Consider the following 18,605-nt stretch of genomic DNA (forward strand, 5'->3'; position numbering starts at 1 on the left):
ATTTCAGCTTTAAAAATAAGTGTTTGGTTTACTTTCCACATTACAGGAAACAGAGGAAATGGTGCTGGAAGCTCACAGACAGGTGATGCACTTGGAAAGGCATTGGCATCTGTAAGTAGCAGTTTAAATATTCAGATCTGAAACACATATTTTAACCCATTATTTATCTGTCATTCATTTTATAATACCAAATCAGGGATTTTCACATATGATGTCAAAACAATGTACTGTGATACAATTTCCTATACTAGAAAAATGTCTTTTTTAAATGCAAGTTAAAAAGGCTTTTATTTGGAGAAGACTCATTCTGAATTCCTTTTTCTTCAGGTGATCAAAAGATTTAAGGTAGATCTGGTTTTAAAAGCTGGTTAGACAAAGTAAAAGATAATAATAAAAAGTTGATTTTAATTTTTTTCTGTAGTGTTTTAGGTAAAGTCAAATTTTTTTAACGTTAGTCTTAGAGCAGATCCTGCCTCAAGGTTTAAAATGTTTGCTCAGTGGCCTTATAAAACTGAGGGATTTTGAATGCCATGTTGTATAGCTATAATCTATGGAACAGCCTTTAGAATGTTGTGTATGCATAAATTTAAACTTTTAACTCCTGTTGGAATAATGTAAAACATGGCAAGGATCTTCAATCTACTGTAAGCTCTGTTTTCATATGCATGCATACAGTAATTATTTTTTCATTAGTACAATCAGATGTACTTTTTACAAAAGAGTCATTGATACACAGCAGCAGGAATTTCAGAGTTGGGAACGGTGGCTGGGGAAGCATTTTGTATTGCTTGTGTGGAGCAAACTTTGCAGCCCTAAATGACCGTCCCTGTGTTGGGTTCTGCATCCTTCACCTCATACCAGTGAATGCAAATGTGCATATTCATGCAGATCCTGTTAGCTTTGCATCCCTCAGAGGGTCATATGTTAAAAGATTACCAGATCTGATAATGTCTGTAATGTCCATATTGGGGAGGAGAACTCTGACCTACTGGCTTTGAGGAGAAAAATGTCCCTGTAGCTTTCGGGGATTCAGCAAGTAGATAACAATTTGGGAGTCCAGAGGGCAGTTAACGCTCTCTTTTGGTCTGTTTGAGACCTGTCAGAAAAGAACTGGGATCGTTTCGCCTCCTAGAAATAGCAATGCTCACACACTGCAGGCTGTTCATTGCTCTGCAGATGTATTTGGGTGTCTGCTGTTCTGCAGCCGGAACAAAATTTCGTTGTTAAGTCTGACACGCTGGCCAGTTAGACCTGCGGGACTTCGTGACATTTTCCACCACTTTCCTTTTCTAAATGATTTTCTCATCCTTTCAGGTATTTTTGTCCAAGTCACTAGCTGAGAAAGCCAGGCTGATGTTTTGAGGAAAAACTAAATATATTGCGAGTGGAAGTCAGGGCAGAAATGTTTAATCTAACTGGTGGGTGGGCTCTGGTTGTCATAGAAACTTGTTTCTGTCATCCCGTGTTGTTGCTTGGCAGGAGCAGCCAGGTCATTCCATAAATCATTTCTGTCATAGCTGATGGTGATGCATTCCATCTGCTCTATCAGTGCATGCCATAGTCTGCACACTTCAAATCCCTCGCCTCATCCATCTGCTTCCCCCGCACCCCGCACCACGCGCACCCAGCACACTCCCTGCGCTCGCTCGGCGAGAGCGCGGCTCGCGGCTGGCCCAGGAGGGAGCTGGGCTCTCCTGCAGGTGAAGCTGACACACATGGATTTTGACAGCTAGCAAATCAAGAATATTTTTTCTGTTTGAACAAAGTTTTATTTAAATACTGCGATTGTCGTGCCTTTTTTTTTTTTTTCCCCCTAAGATGCCACTGTATTCCTTTCTGTTTTGATTTTAAATGCTGCTGCTGCAACTGTCGAGAGGAATTTCTAGTTCTAAAATTCTGTTGATGTACATCTCACAATAGGCCTTTCATGTGTGAAACATCAGAGGATACGACATTTGTTCTTCAGTTTAGGTATTAAAGACCATACAGAATAGTATGTGATTAAACATGTAAGGCCAGATAATACATTTGCAAAGGTTCTTTTATTTTAGGTTTAAGCCTGGATAATTGTGGTCTTAATCTCAGGGTAGGCAAGAAAGAGAATTGTACATGAAAGTATTTACACAAAGTTCCCAAAGCCCTGTGGATTATGCATTAGTTTGGATAATGAACTAGTATAGATAGAAAGAAAAGAAAATCTGGGTATTCGTGCCATTTCTAATGTGTTTCCCTGAACATTTGCCAAACAATAACCCTTTAAGATTGTGCCCATGGAGGGTTATATGGCAGGAGAAACATCTGGTTTATTTCATTGCCTAATGCCAAATCAAAACACTTGGTCTTTAATTTAGAGGAGATCAAACAGGAGGACTGTTTAACTTTGTTGATTATATCAGACCTCTTTGTGATAACTTATGTTTTGATTCCTACCTCAGCACTAGGGTAAAGGCCTTTGTACCGTCTCGGTAGTTAAATAGCCACTGGTCCCTTCACAAAAGAAAAGAAAATGTAGGGAAGTTGACTTCTAAAAGTAATTCATGAATTAAGTTTCTTTGTTGCTTTAGACTCAATAATATTAACATAACAAAGCCTAACTGAAATGTACACTGTAGTGTTTAAAAAATTGGACTAACAGCTCCGAGGTTTGGCTCTGCAGGCTCTCAATTGTGCAGCTTTTGTCTAAGAGCCTTTTCATTAGACCCTGGCATATTGGCACCCCACTGATTGGAATGGACCATGACTGATAGGAGGAGGAGTCTCATTTGTTGCAGTAAAATGAGTCATGTTACCGTTTAAGCCTGGCAGAAGGTGTCAGGGTTGTTCATCATTGGTCATTTAACAGCACAGCAGCCAGGGACTGCATGCAGAATGAATTCTCACCCCGTGTTTTAGTTGGGGCTTTGCAGTTCCCTAGATTTCCCCTGGTTTAAAATACAGCAAAATAAAATTGGCAGGTAGACCTGTGGAAAATCAGCAGTTTCAAAGAAAAACTTTGTGGCCTTTGACTTGATTTTAATTTTCTGTGTCTTATCTGTCTGAAACTCTTTACTGTTCTTATACTGATGGCCAAGATTTATTTTTATGCTGATGTACAATGCATGAATTTCCTCCGGTAGTATGAGGTAGTTTGTTCTAAATATATTTTCTTTCTAGCATGTATGAAAAGGAGGAAGCATTTCCATTAGGAAACTGTTGGTCTTTTCTAATGGAAAAGCATGATATAGCAGGAAGGAGCATGTGGTCTATCAGGTCCTGGTTTTGTCAGTTCAGGAAATACAATATGGAACTTAATGAAGTTATTGTCAGCTAAATGCTGAAATGTCATATTGTCTGTGTGAAGAGACATCAACCACACTGCCAGTGAAGATTTTTTTAACTGCCATCTGATGACTAACAAATCCTGGTCTCTGCTCAAGTAAAACAGGTTTGAACCGATGACCTATAAAAATATGTTCTGAAGTCCATAGTCAGCCTCTAAATCTATTCAATTCCCTTCATAAAATGAATTTTCCCAGTGTCTTGAGATTTTAATTTTTAATTAAAGCTTTAAGCGTTATGTCTTCTGTTTTTACCAATAGTTCTTAATTTCATTAATAGCAAGGAAAGAATTGTTGTAAGTTGAAGTTCAGTATCTCAAGAGGCCAATTGATACTGAAGTAAGAGAGAAACATGTTACGTGCTGCAATACATTGCAAGAGGAGCAAAATTTCAAGTGTTTTGTGTTTGGCAGGTACCAATAATAAGAGAGCCCGAATGCTTTCTTGGTATTTTGTGAAGGATTAATTTTTAGCAGATAACATGTGTTGACTGCTGAAATCTCCCTCTAAAGTTTGCAAAGTCATTATTCATTGGCATTTTCCTGAAGTTTTGTTTGATATCATTAGCTCTGTACTGTGAACCCTTACATGAATCGTTCCCCTGCAGAGACAGAAAGGCTGTAATTTCTGCTGCTCTTCAATGAATGAGCAGGAAGGTCAGTTGTACTTGTGTCACTGTGAAATACAGGCTGTGCTTATTTGGACAGCTGCTTGAAAATGAAAGTTCTTTGGACATTTTTAGAGCCTTGAGTGTAATAAAGCAGGGCTGTAATAGAAGGATCAAATTGCATTTTTTATCAATCCGGAATCAAGAGTGACAATTAAAACATGAAAAAGAATCCTAATAGCTTTTTTCCTGTGTATCTTAACATGTATTGATATATAATCTCTTTGTCTGTTGTCAGATTTATTCTCCTGATCATACCAGCAGTAGTTTTCCATCGAATCCATCAACACCAGTTGGGTCACCATCGCCTCTTACAGGTACAGACTGGCCATTTGTCAATACCTTGTTTGCTGTTTCAAAAATGTCCTGCTTGGAAACACAGTGAAATCAGCATTAGCTTCCTTGCATAACTGCTGGTGCATTTTGGTTATTTTTCCATTGTATAAAACAAAGATTTATAAATCCAGATTCTAAGACATTTTGTTTGAGGCATTCACTTGAGTCCTGGCAACTTGCTTTGAAAATTAGGTAATTAAAACAATGTTTGAAAGCATTGACTGACCATACATGATCAGGGCTATAAAGATATCTGTACGGATTTGCACTGTTTGAGAGAAAGAAGAGTGATTGGATTTGATTTGGGTTTTTTTTTTAAGCTATATGTTAAAGCTCTACGGCAGCTTTCAGTGACAAACACAGCAGATGTGTGTTCCCTCTAATGAAAATATAGTAGGCTATGAGACTATCCAATTTTTACACAAGATAGCTTTTCATTCATATATTTCATGAATGTTTTCATTCTATGGGAGAAGAATTTCTGGCATTTTTCAAAATAAATGCTGTGTATTGCAGCCACCTCTATCACCTGTGCTTTGTGTGTTTGTAGCGTGAATGTGGGAAGAAGCATTCCAGTGTGGAGATGAACTGTGGGCAGCTGCCTACAGCTATTAGTGGTAGTGCAGCTTTCACAGACACTGTGGCCTCAGCTGTCTAGTAAAAGTTGAACAGCTGTTCTCCATATAGAGAGGACTGTGAAAGCTCCATTGACTTAAATTTGTTGTTTAACAAAGAACTAGAATTACAAGTAAGATGATGTAACTTTAACCCTGTTCTTTCCTATAGTGCAATTTGTTAAATTATTTAACATTTATACAACAGTCTGTTTCCCTATTCTCTGTTGTTCAATATATCCCTGCAGACTCCTGGCCACTGGTCACTTTTTTGTAAGTGTTGTGCTTTTTATTAAACAATAAAATAACCTTAAGGTGAAAAGGGTACAGAACGAGCTTAGTTAAACACTTTTGTAATCTAGATGAATGAATCAGGAAAGGTATTGCATGCAAAAGGCAGTCATAATCATATGGATGTGAATATGCATATCTCTGTATGCAGTGTCACTCCAAACCTCCATCATTCATGCTTCACTCCTGGTTAATGGACACTGCTCTGGTTTTCTGTGGATGTAATGGATTAATGAGTATCTGACACGGCTTACCTGAGCAGCTGCTTTGGGCATTTCTTTTCTATTACTGAATAATCCATGTTGAATTGAGTAATGATGGGATTAATGGGATTTTTGATTTAGTGATTACAGTTGATAAAAAATGTTTTGTGTATTTTGTTGTACTGAAAAGGCAGATCAGACTAGAAAATTATTATTGTTGTCTTTTTAACATCAAAGCAAGTATTGAAAATATTTTATGGCTGGAAGAATGAAGTTCTGACATTTCAAAGTATTTAACATTTTAAAGATCCCAAAGAGGTTTTTTTCAAGAGTTGTCTAATGAGACACTGCACCTCATTTTGTAAGCATGAAAGCACTAGATAATTTCTGAGTTTAGAATACAAATTTGAGGTCACAAAACTTTGTGTTTTCCTTTTGCAGTTGTTGTCTTTGCCTGTTGCAACTTCTATAAAATCTACAAAATTTGCACTTTGTGTTCCTTATTCTGGATTCTGATAGTTAAGACAGTAGTAGACATAAGCAAATAACACAAATCCTTTTCAGGCTCAAACTTAGCATCTGCTTCACATTTATACCCTCCCACCCCCTTTAATTTCAGTGATACAGAATTTATCAAGCCTTTGGTAAATTGCTCCAGTAGTTAATTACCTTCATTTATGAATCTGGACTTTTATCTTTATTCCCAGATGAGTCACTAAGAACACGGTGAAGCACAATGTGAAGTAATTACTACTGCATTTATTGCTATTTATACTCTTGGTAGCCATTTTCTGTCTTGACCCAAAAAGTTATTGCAGATAAAACAAATGTTTTATGTATACCGAAATAATATATTTTGGAGCATTTTAGCCTTCATTGTCATTTTCCCCTTTTGCAGTTAGGTATTTGTTTAGTTAGCATTCATAGTATTGCAGAATGCTTAAGTCGTAATTTGGCCATCCTTTCATGGTGAATGATGGTAGGAGTACTCTGTTTACCAGGGAGAGCACTGACAGATACCAGCGTCTGAGACCTTGGGGTTCAGAAGCTCATGACTGACTCTTTGCCTCTTATGTTGCTGAATGAGGATTAATGACGTTTTTTTAATTCAGTTAAGTAAAAGCTTGAAGAACAACTTGATGAAAACCCCCAAGTATTATGAGACAATAGTGTGTGTCTCGCCTGCCCTGCCCTCATTTAATTTCTAATTTTACACAAACATGCCCAGAGCTGAGCATGTTGCATAGTTTTAATGATTGTGTACACGCATGTGAAGTTTATATAGGGAACTGAATGGTGGGAGCCTCGGTATTTTAAGAATCTTTCTGCAGGATCAGAGGCATTCAGGAGGTTTGTGGGTTCTGAGGATGCAAAGCCAGCCCTCTGCAGCTCCGAGTGTGTTTGAAAAGGGAGCCAGAGGATTAGTGTTGGGGAGACTCGGGGTAAGAACAATACTGCAGTGATTGCTGTCGGTGACCCCTGTAAATCCTAACACTTGCCTGGCTTATTTGTTTTTTAATGCTGCTGTGTTGGTGCTGCACTAAAAGCTGCAGTTGTTAATTGCAGGGCTTGTGGTGCCAGGATGCTTTTTAACATAATTGGTGGATTTCATGCACAAACTTCTAGGAGGGGGAGTGGAATGAGGCAAGCAGGAAATCGGTGCCATCTGGCAACCTGCAGCCGTGGAGGCAGAGTGCCACCGCTCGGGAGGAGCCCCGGCAGTGCCGAGGTGTGACTGAAAGCTGCAGGTTGCGCTTGGGTTGGGCATTGCACAGGAGGAGTTGGTTATTCCCTCCCTTCTTTTCTTTTTGTCTCCTTTGTGAGATGTCCCGCTTGCACCTTTGTTCTGGGCTTATGCTGTAGAAATAGGACCTTCCTCAGTTAAACCCCACAAACAAACGTGTCAGGAGAGGTGCACAGGCTCTCAGTCTGTTTGCTGCTCACCTGGCCACCTTCCTGCTTCGTCCTGAGCTGCTGCTGTGCTGGAGGGAGTGGGACTCCGAGTTCTGATAGCAGGAGTGCTCCTGACCACAGTCCTGTCTCTAAAAATTGACTTCTGACCAGGGTAAAATTTGAACATTGTGCTGAACCAAAATACTCTGTAGTTTTTTTCATTAATGGCTGTGCAAAAATACATGGGACACCAAGCATTATTCCCAAGTTCAGGAATGACAGCAATGCAGACGAAGACTACAGGTCCAGACCCAGAGTAGCTGTGTGAAGTGAAAATCGGTAATTATAAACTTACTCCCTGAATTCTTTGTATTTTAAAAGAGAATTCCAACACAATTATGGCAGCTCTGGACTTTCATGAAATAGGAGATTTTTATTATTTTTTAATTAGAAAGGAAATATTTAGGTATTTTAATAATTTTAATAGCTATACAATCTGTACTCTTTTTGTTAAATAAAACCTTGTCTTTAAAAGGTAACTACTTGCAGCTCTCTGAACAAAGGAACTGTAATGTTATTAAACCTTTTCCCAGTTTTCCAGACGTACAGCTCTGGCTGTTATTGAAAGAACAAGCCCACAGGCTCTTCCTTTAATGAGCTGCGTTGGATTGTATATCCATAATTTATTAATGTAATTGCTTTATTATTACATTTGTATGGCTGAAAGGAAGCTGTCTCTAATGGCCATAGAATTTCATGTAGTATCTTTATAAAAGATGCATTATTAGTTGGTGAGAAAAATGCATGTTGTACTACTTCAGGCTTTGTGTTGAAAGTACTGCTTTATTAGTTATTGCATTTCACATCTAATTATTTTTAAAATTTACATGATAATTAGGTATATTTATGTCAGATTAGAATGGCTACGTATTTGAATTTGCGGTGTATAGGTAATATGAATTTAATTGTCAATTTGTTACGTAAGCAATGATTCTATTGCTGCTGATTTACCTTAAGTTTATCTGAAAATCCAAGTGGGAACGACTTAGGTGTATTTTTACTCTTCTAAATTTGAATGTATTGAAACCTGAAATGGTATCCTGTACAACTAGATGAGCTAAAGCTTTTAGATCCAGGTTTAAGTTTTAATGTTTAGTAGAGAGGTGTCATAAAAGTAGTTCTCCAATTATTCTTAACTTGATGTCTATTTGATTGCTTTAAATATTTTTGAATATTGTTTAAATATTGTTGTGTATTTTAACAATATTAAAAATGCACCTTCGTATACTGAACAGAATTTGGAGAAGAATTCTGCAGGTCTTTTGTGGTGACACAGGCAGAAGCAGGTATTTCAAATTTGGTGTGTGTGTACTTAGTTCACTTTTTCGTGTTGAACTACTCTGAAGATGTCGCCGCTTTTGTCACTGACAGTGATCTAACCCTACAGATGCCAGGATATGAAAATTATCCCTCAGTACGGCTGAATGAAGGAATTTGTCCTCCTTTGTACACCCATATGTTAGCTTACCTTTATGCAGAATATGTTGGGTTTAATTATGTTGAGAAATACAGTCTCTGCTTCCCACTTCTGCTGTGTAAATCTGTGCACTAACCTAGACGATTTTGACAGGTGCCAGTCAGTGGTCGAGGAGTGGAGGACAAGCTCCCTCATCTCCCAGCTATGAAAACTCTCTACACTCCTTGGTAAGGATTGGTGAAAGCAACATAGTACTTTTTACTTAGGAGTTGAAGGCTTGGTTTTGTATAAATCCTGCATATCATTAAAGGAAACAGTAGGATAGCATTACAAATGAATTCTTTGCTAACAAATGGCCTGTTCAGTTGAACAATATAAGACGTGCAGGGTGTGTCTTTCACCATCTGTTCCTTGGGCATCAGGCTTCTGTGCTGAGGACAGCTGGTGCTAAAGCGCTGTTATGAGATTCTGGTACCTTTTCACAAATCCATAGCTAATTCTTATCTAAAGTTCAGTCTGGAGAAAGATAAAGACTTCATGCCTCCGCATTTACTTGTCCTTCCCCCTCTCTCCCTCAAATGGCAGTCTCTAGGGCTTGTTTGCATTACACTGTTATTAAAGTATTAATACATTTTATTTGTAATTATTATTTGTTGTGGGGAATGTTCATTTATTAATTAAGCATTTTACAGAAAAACACACAGGCAGTAATCTACAGCATTGTAAATTTTCTTCTTTTGAGGATTCAGCAGAGGATTTCTGTTACTGACTTCCTTCTTACATTTCCGATACAATGTTGGGAAGGAAACAGGGAAAATTTGAGGGAAGGTTTTGATTACTTGCTTAATATTTCTAGTTTCTACAGATGTAATTTCTATTTTTTTTTTCTGTCTAACAAGAATAAATGATAAGTTAAATCAGATTTCTTTCCTTCAATATTTTTGCAATTAAATATAATTGTTATGTACATCTTAGAATCCTAACATAACTGCAGTGTTAAATATTAGCCTTTTCTTATCTTAATATAATCAGATCTCTGTTGCATTAACTTGACTAACAATTTATTGCTGACATGCACATCAGCCGTTTCCTCACCTCTTTTTTGAATTAATCTTAACCTGTGCTTTGCTTCCTGTTCTGTCTTGACTTTGCCAGAAAAATCGAGTTGAACAGCAACTTCACGAGCATTTGCAAGATGCAATGTCCTTCTTAAAGGATGTCTGTGAGGTACTATTTCGCTTTAGATGGTGCCTTTTTGTGTTTCAATTAACGCTTCCTTCGGATTCCCCATTAAAAACTTAAATTAGTGTAGTGTATGACCCATCTTTTGACTCCAACCTTCTACTATTTCAGTTTCTAGAGCTGAATGTCAGAATTGGTTTTGCTTTGGGTTTTGTTTTTGTTTTGTATTCCTTTTAAAAGAAAGTAATTAAAAGAAAGTAATTTTAAGACAGACTTCGACACAAATAACTCGCTTTTATTTCTGAAATACCTGATCTGTTTGAAGGTCCGTCTTAAAAAATGATAACTTGAAGTTTTGTCCAGTTTTTTTGTAATACAGATTCTCAAAAAACCACTGCCTCTCTTAATTGTTTCCAGCATGGTGGGGCTGATTTTGTGATCATTCTTTCTTGTCCTGCATTAGCTTATTTTGTAGCAAGTCCTTTTTTCTTTTCATGGCATATAATAGCAGCTGAGTAACATTAACCTTATAATAAGCTTCACTTTCAAAGCTGCCACCTATTTGTGGAATGAATGCTATCTTGAACAAAATCTCCAGATAATATTTTCTTTTTCCTGTTTGTTTGTAGTGCTGGTAGGTGCTTTCAAAGTCTTTTGATACTATTTCGATACCACAGTTCATCTTCTATCTGTAATACCTCTGAGCTAGAGCCTGCTGTGGTGTGGAGCCTGGGGATGTGTTCAGTAACGCTGTCGTGTCCCTCTTGCATGCCCACAGCAGTCCCGGATGGAGGATCGCCTGGACAGGCTGGATGATGCCATCCATGTGCTGCGGAACCACGCCGTGGGGCCTTCCACGAGCCTGTCAGCTGCCCATGGAGACATCCATAGTTTATTGGGACCATCCCACAATGGGCCGATTGGAAGCCTGAACTCAAACTATGGAGCATCCAGCCTTGTAACAGCCAACAGACAAGCGTCCATGGTAATGATGTTATAAAACATGTTTATGCAAAGCGACTACAGCTGATGCGTTGAAACTGTTGCAGAGCCTACTGAGGTAGAACTGGGCTGTAAGACTAATATTTATCAGGAAGAAACCACTTGAGATTCTTGTGGAGGAAAAGATGGCAGACAGCTTGCACCTGCTATGGGTTTCCAATTAGAACGTTGGAGTGGGGGTGGGCAGAAATGAGGGGGAGGAAAAAGATGGGAAAATTTAGATTTTGGCCTGGTCAGTGGCCCATAAAATCCTGCTGTGACCATATGCAGAAAGCTGAAACTTTCTGCTGAGAGCGTTTCAGCTTATACATGCATTTTTTCCAGATGTGTAATAATTGGCAGAACCGTTTTCTCCTTGAAATGGTGAATAGGGAGATTGAATGGGAAAAGCAGTCGAGAAGGACTGAATTTCAAGTGTTCTGGTCTGGAAAAGCTGTTTATTGTAAATTGGAACTAGTCTTCAATAGCAGATGCTGGCAGAGGACTGGGAGGAAGCTGTTGGAATGTGGAACCATAGTGTGCGCAGGCTCAAAATTTAAACTTTTTTTCTAAACGAAAAGGAGTTTGAGCACAGCTGTAGTGTAAGTAACAATGAAAAGGAAACTACTTTCAGATTAATCCCCAAGAAGGGTGAAATAATTCAATCCATCTCTTCTAGTTTCTTTAAAAATGTGAACTGTTCTGAAAAAATGTAGTCGAGCTTTTTATAGATCAGAAATATGCTAAAAGCATTACACAGTAAACGAATCTATTTGTAGCATTGCTCACCTCCCTTTTTCTTCCTTTTCATTCGACCCTTCTCAAGAATGCTTAAAGGAAAAGGAGCTTTTAAAAACATGCTTGTTTTAGTGGTGCCATGTGTTTGCATGTTTACAGCGTAATTTTAAAGACCAGTTACATGCTGTGAAATTTTCTGTTATAAAACAGATTCACAGCTGGGTACTGTGTGATCAAGGCAAAATTTCACCTATCATCAAAATAATTAGGTACCCCAATTGCTGAAGGGTTTGTATTCTATAAAACAGAATTAGTTCCAGGCTCTCCCATTCGCACATCACACATCCATTTATATTAATTTCAGGACCACTGCAGTAAACATCAAAAAGAACTGGTTGCTTTCTATAAGCTGCGTGTGTTTGGGGGCTCTGGGGAGGGGGCACTTTCCAAATGCACATCCAACTTCAGCTCTCTGTACAAGTTACTTTTAGTAGAGAAAGAAGTGATGCAGAAGTACTTTTGATTTTTTTTGTAGTACCTACTGAGATTTAATATTTAAGAATGTTGTTGAAGTTCTACCATGTTTTAGGGTAGACTGAAATTTAGTCATAGAAAAGAAAACTTTTTCCCCCTCTGGTCTTGTAAAGTGAGTGACTGAAACTGCAGTGACAATTTTTTTCTGTGACTTCTGATACTGCTAAGCCAGACACAGTCAAATAAATACAGGTAGTGCCAAAATGTACATAAAAAAAAATCTCAGTTTCTCTTTTAAATAAGCTATGATAAATATTTTCTCAACTGAGTTTTTATTAAAATAGGGGCAGTAGAAAATGGCTCTCCAAAGTGGACAGAAGTTCGTTGATCTTCTCTAGTTTAATGTAGCTGTAACTTAAATGTAACACAGACCTAATCTATCATCTAATTATTTGACTGACAGATGCTTGTCTGTTAGAATTAAATTAAGAAGGCAAAAAAAAAAATTTCCTGTACATTTCATCTTCACTTGGTGAAACAAGCTTGCAGATCAGTTTTGGCTTGAGAAGTGAGTCAGCTAAAGAATTTCTTGGATTAACCTAAATTTTGTTACATCAGAATAATTGGCTCCAACAGAAGGCATCCTGTTGTGGCCTTGCCCAGTCCCCAAAGAGCGCCCTTTGACATCATTTGCAATTGCAGGAACTCAGCGTGGCTTAGGATGGAGTCCTGAAATAGGTGCAGAGCAGGGGCTGGCACATCTGGCTGTGCTGCAGACTGAGTGCTTTATTAGTGATGACTGCAGTGCAGTAATGCCCCCCAAGTATCAGGGCTGATTCTTCTTCGGTAACTGATTCATTTCAAACTCTTATTTACTATTACGTTGGTGATCATTTTAAATAGTGAGTAGGAGGGCAGAGGATTTGACACACAGCCCGAACCTTGTAAGATCTAGCCTTCATTCTGGATTTAAATACTGCTTTACTTGAGATGACATCCAGTAAAATTTAAGAAAATAATGAATATTGGGTTAACATAGTGAGAAATGTCAACATTGATAAGGGTGATTACCAATTTTTGAGCTTTTGTTTGACGTAGGATCAAGAAACGTTCATTGGAATTCAGCACTAAATGAAACTTCCTTGTTGAAGGAGGGTGGGATCTTTGCACAAAACATTTTTGCTCTTTAAAAAAAAAAGAAAGAAATAAATTTAATTTCCCTTGAAGATGATGATCTTGGCAGAAGGAGCTAGGAAATGAGTAATTTAACTCCTTTTTATGTAATTAGTGTAACCAGGCATGGTTTTATTTTAACATTTGCTTAATTTTTGAGCCAGATTTATTTTACAACTCTAGTTGACTTCATTTCCTGCTTGCTCTGAATGGTCTTGTTTTCTTTTTAGCTGGGCTGGCCATTAGACTTATTCAAATAGATTTTTAATATCTCAAACTCATCAAATATTTGCTAACTGGCCTTTGAAGTTGATTTGTATTTTATTTCATGTATTATTGAAAAGTTAAGCAGTAATACTTTTTGTTCTTATTCAAGCTGCTTTTTATTTGTCATTGTAATACAATGGAAAAAGAACAGCCTGAACTGATTAAAAATAAATAAATAAATAAAAGGCCTGGAAACTCAGTTAAGAATGAAACTCAATCCTTAAGTCAGAGGGTTTTTTTCAGGTATAACAGGAATCTAAGAAAATGGGTGATCTCCCTCTTTGTGCCCTGTGCCTGCTCCAGTAGAAGCACGAAAGGGCAGTTAAGCAGCTTTGCCAACACCAGCTTCTGCTCTTGCTCAAAACCCTTCCAGAGCTGCTGTTTCCCTGCAGAGGTTATGCTCCCACTGAACAACTCTGAGCTGTCTGAAGTGTAAAATTCTTGATTACAAAGCCCTTTTCATTGCCTTGATTATGCACACCTTGGCTAAAATGGTTTTAATGACCATAGCCAAACTGACCAGCCAGTAGGGTTTGAAAAGTTCAACGACTCAGACCGAGAGTGGTATTTTTATTTTCCAGTTCTCAAAAGCTTTCAATTCTAAGTGCTCAAAATGAATAATCAAACAAACTAAAGTGTGAGATGCAGAACCAGTATTAACAGGACGGAGACATCCTTTCCCCACGTGTCACTCTTGGTTCTCCTACATGCAGTTGTGTGTCATCGCTGCCCATGATTTGTCTAGTTTTTATATAGTTGCCTAAAATACTTCACTGGTTTTCTGGTTTCAGATCCCAAATGTTACCACTTAAATCAACCGAAATATGTTCTGCATTCAGATTTGTTTTTTTTTTTTTTTTAATTTGAAAGTGTCAGTGAGGCTGCAGATTGTTCTGTGTACAAGTCTTTCTTGAAATGTAAAAAAATTAATACAGTTGACCTGGTAAATTGCAACAGCAGTCTTTGTTACAGTCTTGTGACAGGACTGCTGTTTTTCTCATCCCGGGGTTACCGAGGGGTAAGTTTTTTGTGCTTGCGCTGGGTGCCAGCCCTGTGCTGTGTGGAGGCAGGAGGCGAAGGGCAGCGATGTGACCGCGGTGTCCCGAGCGCGCTGCGCTCCCCGCTCTGTTCTCCCTTCGCCTGCGGCGCGGCAGAGCCCGGCCTTCCGTTTGCCTCCCATTTTGTGTGCCTGGGAAGCTTCGAGCTTTGCTTGGGAGGAGAGACCATGGAAACAAGGCTGGATTAGCGCCGGAGAGAATGAATTAACTCCGAGTTCGTTTGCTTTGGAGACGAGCTGCCGCGAGTCCCGCGGGCCGGCGCTCCGAGGCCGGGGCACAGCCCGCGCTGCCGGCCCGGGCAGCTGTATGGAAATGCCCTATGGAAATGCCCTATGGAAATGGGGAGTGCCCGGGAGCCGCCGCAGCGCCGCGATCCCCGCACCGGGGCACGGCGGGAGCCGCCGGCAGCTCGCCGCCCCCGGAGCTGGCCCTTGGCGCGCTAGGAAAGCGCCTGACTGGGAATCGCTTCGAAATAATAGCGATAAAACACGTCGAGAGCTCGTTTGTTCCGAGAGCCGCGGAGCTGATGGCCCCGGACGCCTTTCAGAAGACTTAAAGGAAGCCTGAGGTTGTGCTCCATTGAAATGCAGATGGGGAGAGCCCTTTCTCTATAGTCCAGGGAAAGGAGAGCAAACTGAATTTTCGGAACTCAGTGTTTGAGATACTTGAATCTTTGGTAGCTTGAAGTAGCCACCGATCAGTTGTAACTGTAGCAAACAGAGCTGTTGGCCCCTGCAGGGGATGCAGTGACTTTCAGCTAGTCATTTCGTTTGGGTTTTTTTTTTTTGTTTGTTTGCCAGACTGGATTTTCTCATATATCATAGATCACAGATAAAAATCAGTGTTATGGCCGGTTTTGTAACATTTTACCTCTTAAAAATTTACACATTTCTGTGTAAATCCTGTTAATCTAAACTGTATGCTTTTAATTTGTACATCTTGGTTTCAAAGATTTGGAACGTGGACTTGAAGGCAGGTTTTATTTCTCTGTTCTCTGCCTTTATCAGAACTGATTTGCTAATCTATTGCCTTTAGATTAGCTCTAGATTTGAAAGTTGCCAGTGTTCTGGCAGCTGCTATGTTTGTACACAGCTTTAAGAAATTTTTACCTTTTTTAAGAAGTAGATTTTGGAACAAACCCGACCCTGAAACAATTAATAGTCTGTAGCTTGAATAAAAGCACCCTCAAGTGTTAGGACTAAGCATGACCAGAAGAAGAAAATAAAACACACAACCTGCAAGGCATAATTAGGGAAAGACTCAGTTTTGAAAAGTTCAGTGTGAGAATGAGCTTCATGTTCCAGTTTTGTCTCTTGGGCTGAAGGACCCGGGCTCAGCTCCTTCCCCTCAGTGAGTTCATGACTTTTGCAGGAGCTGGGCCGACTGTATCCAGAGTAGAACTTCTCACAAACAAAGCCTATTACACGCAGAGGAAGATAAAATATACTTGAAATAGCAACAGATATTCCACAGTATACAAGAGGAGATTTTCTGCAGAACAATGGATACAAATAGCAGCCCGGAATGACCTGATATTAGCTGTGGGTTGTTGGGGAGGGGGGTTCCCCCTTTCTTTTTTTGTTCCTGTGCATTAGCTTACAGAAACAAGTGTATATTAAACAAAGGATAAACTTGCATAAGGGTATTTATCTCTCTCTGGGTAAAACCCATACTAAGACATGAAAGGTAAAAGCTGCATTAATTACTCAAGAGGGATTCAAAGCTCAGCAGTTTACTAGGATTGAAGGATTTATTGAAAAACAGTGGTTCTCATGTGTAACTCCAGGCAATAAACCTATTTAATTAAAGGCTTAATCTTCTAGTTGACATGTTTGCTACTGTTCCAATAAAAAGCTTCATCTGTAGCCAGTTTTTGTAACTATACAAATAATAGTAGAACCCCTTGTCTTTGTTCATTTTTAACTGTTTAATTGTATTATGTTGGTTATATTATAAATGTTTAAGGACTTTTGTGGCTTTAGAAATCAAAAGCTTTAAATAGTCTGTGTTCCAAACTATTTAAATACAGGTAGTGTCTCTTTCCCTCTTTTTTCTTGAACAAATATTTTTTTAATAAAAGTTGATGACAGTTTTTGGTATTGAGCAGCAGTTTTTTAACAAGTTGCCTCTTCAAGTTAGGTATGCACACTCAAAGCTGTCTCACATAAGTATCATTAATTCAAGTTTATGCAAAATTAGAATTTTTCAAGACTCTTCATCTCAATGCTTGCTGCTCACAAATTTAATCATAAGGTATTATGAAGGAATAGATGAGAAAATAGGTGGTAAGAATAGTTGGATACCTGAATTATTTTATTCCAAACAGGGTTGGTCACTGCTGGAGACACGTCCCAGTCCAGTAAGGTGTAATCAGGTGTTTCGGTGTAACAGCATCTATCAACTAAATCTTTCCTTTATTCAGTGAGAATTTTAACTCTGGTCTCTAGTCCAGCAAATACTTTCAGTGTTTTAAACTTCTATTTTTTGAGAATTTTTGAATCACATCTTAATAGAAATCTTTGCTTTGCCTTGCTTTAGGTTGGGACTCACCGGGAAGAAGGTGTCAACCTCAACAGCAACCATTCAGTTCTTCCCAGTACAGTTTCTGCTCAGAGCACAGAACTAAATCATAAAACACAAGACAGCTACAGAGGTAACTTTCCAGTTAAATTCTGGACCGGGTCTGCAGTAGTTCAGAGCCAGTGAGGCTGTAGATTTTGGTAAAATGGCATCACTGCAAGGGATAGGGGCATAGATAATGTTGAAAAATTAAAATTAATACCATATCTGATATACTACCACTGTTAGGGACTCCTGCAACAATTCTGAGGGCATCCCTCAATTATCCCAGTATAATTTCAAGAGAGGGCTGCATTACAGCCATGTCCCTGCAGCTTAAGGGGCCATGATCCACTTGCAGAGCTGCAGCCATTTCCCAGTCGGCCAGGAAAGCTTGGAGTGGGCTGAGACCAGAGTTCAGCACAGCCAATGGAAGGAGGTCATTCCACACCCATGTTTACAGTTCCTTCCATTTTTAGCTCAAGAAGTAAACTGCAGAAAACAAAAGTCAGCTCTGTTATTAGCATGCTAGCACCATTTAGGAGGTGTTGCACATTCAGCCTAAACCCAAGCCTCAATGTCAGTGCAGCTCTGCCCTTAAATTTGCAGCCCAGACATCAGGTGCAAATTTCCGTACTTCACTCAATGTCTTTTTTGTCTTAAATAGTTTTTTCCTTAGACTAAGCTGTTACCAATCAAGCTGCCCTGTGAGCTGTGATTGCTTTATAACCCATGACACATGTCCACATAAAGCAGTGTTACCAGGATTTCTTGTTTCTGTTAGTTCTTCCTGTTGTCTCCCCAGCCTCGTGCTGGGCTCTGGCCCCTCAGTGCCACTATCTGCCAGGTTCTGTGCAGTTTCAGTGCTGTGACACTCACTCTGCTCTCTGGTTGCTTGCAGCACTGTCGGGTGGCTTACAGAGCCAGTCTGTGGCTATAGGTCCAACAGAAATCAAGTCTGAACATAAGGAGAAGGATGAAAATATCCATGAACCCCCCTCATCAGATGACATGAAATCAGATGATGAGTCCTCCCAGAAGGATATCAAGGTCTCATCCAGAGGCAGAACAAGGTGCGTTGCTGACATAACCGGGAGAATCTGTGCTTTGATAATGCTCAGTGCCACATTGTCCTTACATTTGATAAATTTATTTTAAGGCTTTTGTGCAGTGCATACACCAATAGGCAGCTGAAAGGGAGAAAAATTTTGTTATCTATATATATTTAACTACAAGGTAGAGGATTTGCTGGGAAAATCATCTGTCAAGTGTGTCAAGGCATGAGTGCCATGCATAATGTCTACCTGTACATGTAAGCAGCAAAAGCCTGAGGGTCCTGCCCAGCACAGAGCAGGGGACAATGTCAGAAATTGGT

General features: G+C 39.2%; 1 protein-coding gene across 13 annotated transcripts in view; it reads left to right on the plus strand.

The window, feature by feature from the left end:
- TCF12 (transcription factor 12) overlaps positions 1 to 18,605 on the plus strand; it is a 159,846-nt gene that overhangs the window by 133,663 nt on the left and 7,578 nt on the right. For 7 of the 13 annotated variants that reach the window (XM_066328488.1, XM_066328485.1, XM_066328486.1 and 4 more), the window contains 7 exons: positions 47 to 111; positions 4,223 to 4,301; positions 8,952 to 9,025; positions 9,954 to 10,025; positions 10,759 to 10,965; positions 17,210 to 17,324; positions 18,132 to 18,303. In XM_066328488.1, coding sequence (XP_066184585.1) covers positions 47 to 111; positions 4,223 to 4,301; positions 8,952 to 9,025; positions 9,954 to 10,025; positions 10,759 to 10,965; positions 17,210 to 17,324; positions 18,132 to 18,303 — 784 coding nt within the window. The remainder of the gene's footprint in view (positions 1 to 46; positions 112 to 4,222; positions 4,302 to 8,951; positions 9,026 to 9,953; positions 10,026 to 10,758; positions 10,966 to 17,209; positions 17,325 to 18,131; positions 18,304 to 18,605) is intronic. The other 6 variants (XM_066328492.1, XM_066328489.1, XM_066328495.1 and 3 more) reach the window with 3 other exon arrangements.

Source organism: Sylvia atricapilla, chromosome 13 (assembly GCF_009819655.1).
Source record: "Sylvia atricapilla isolate bSylAtr1 chromosome 13, bSylAtr1.pri, whole genome shotgun sequence".
In the NCBI taxonomy this organism is placed as follows: Eukaryota; Metazoa; Chordata; class Aves; order Passeriformes; family Sylviidae; genus Sylvia; species Sylvia atricapilla.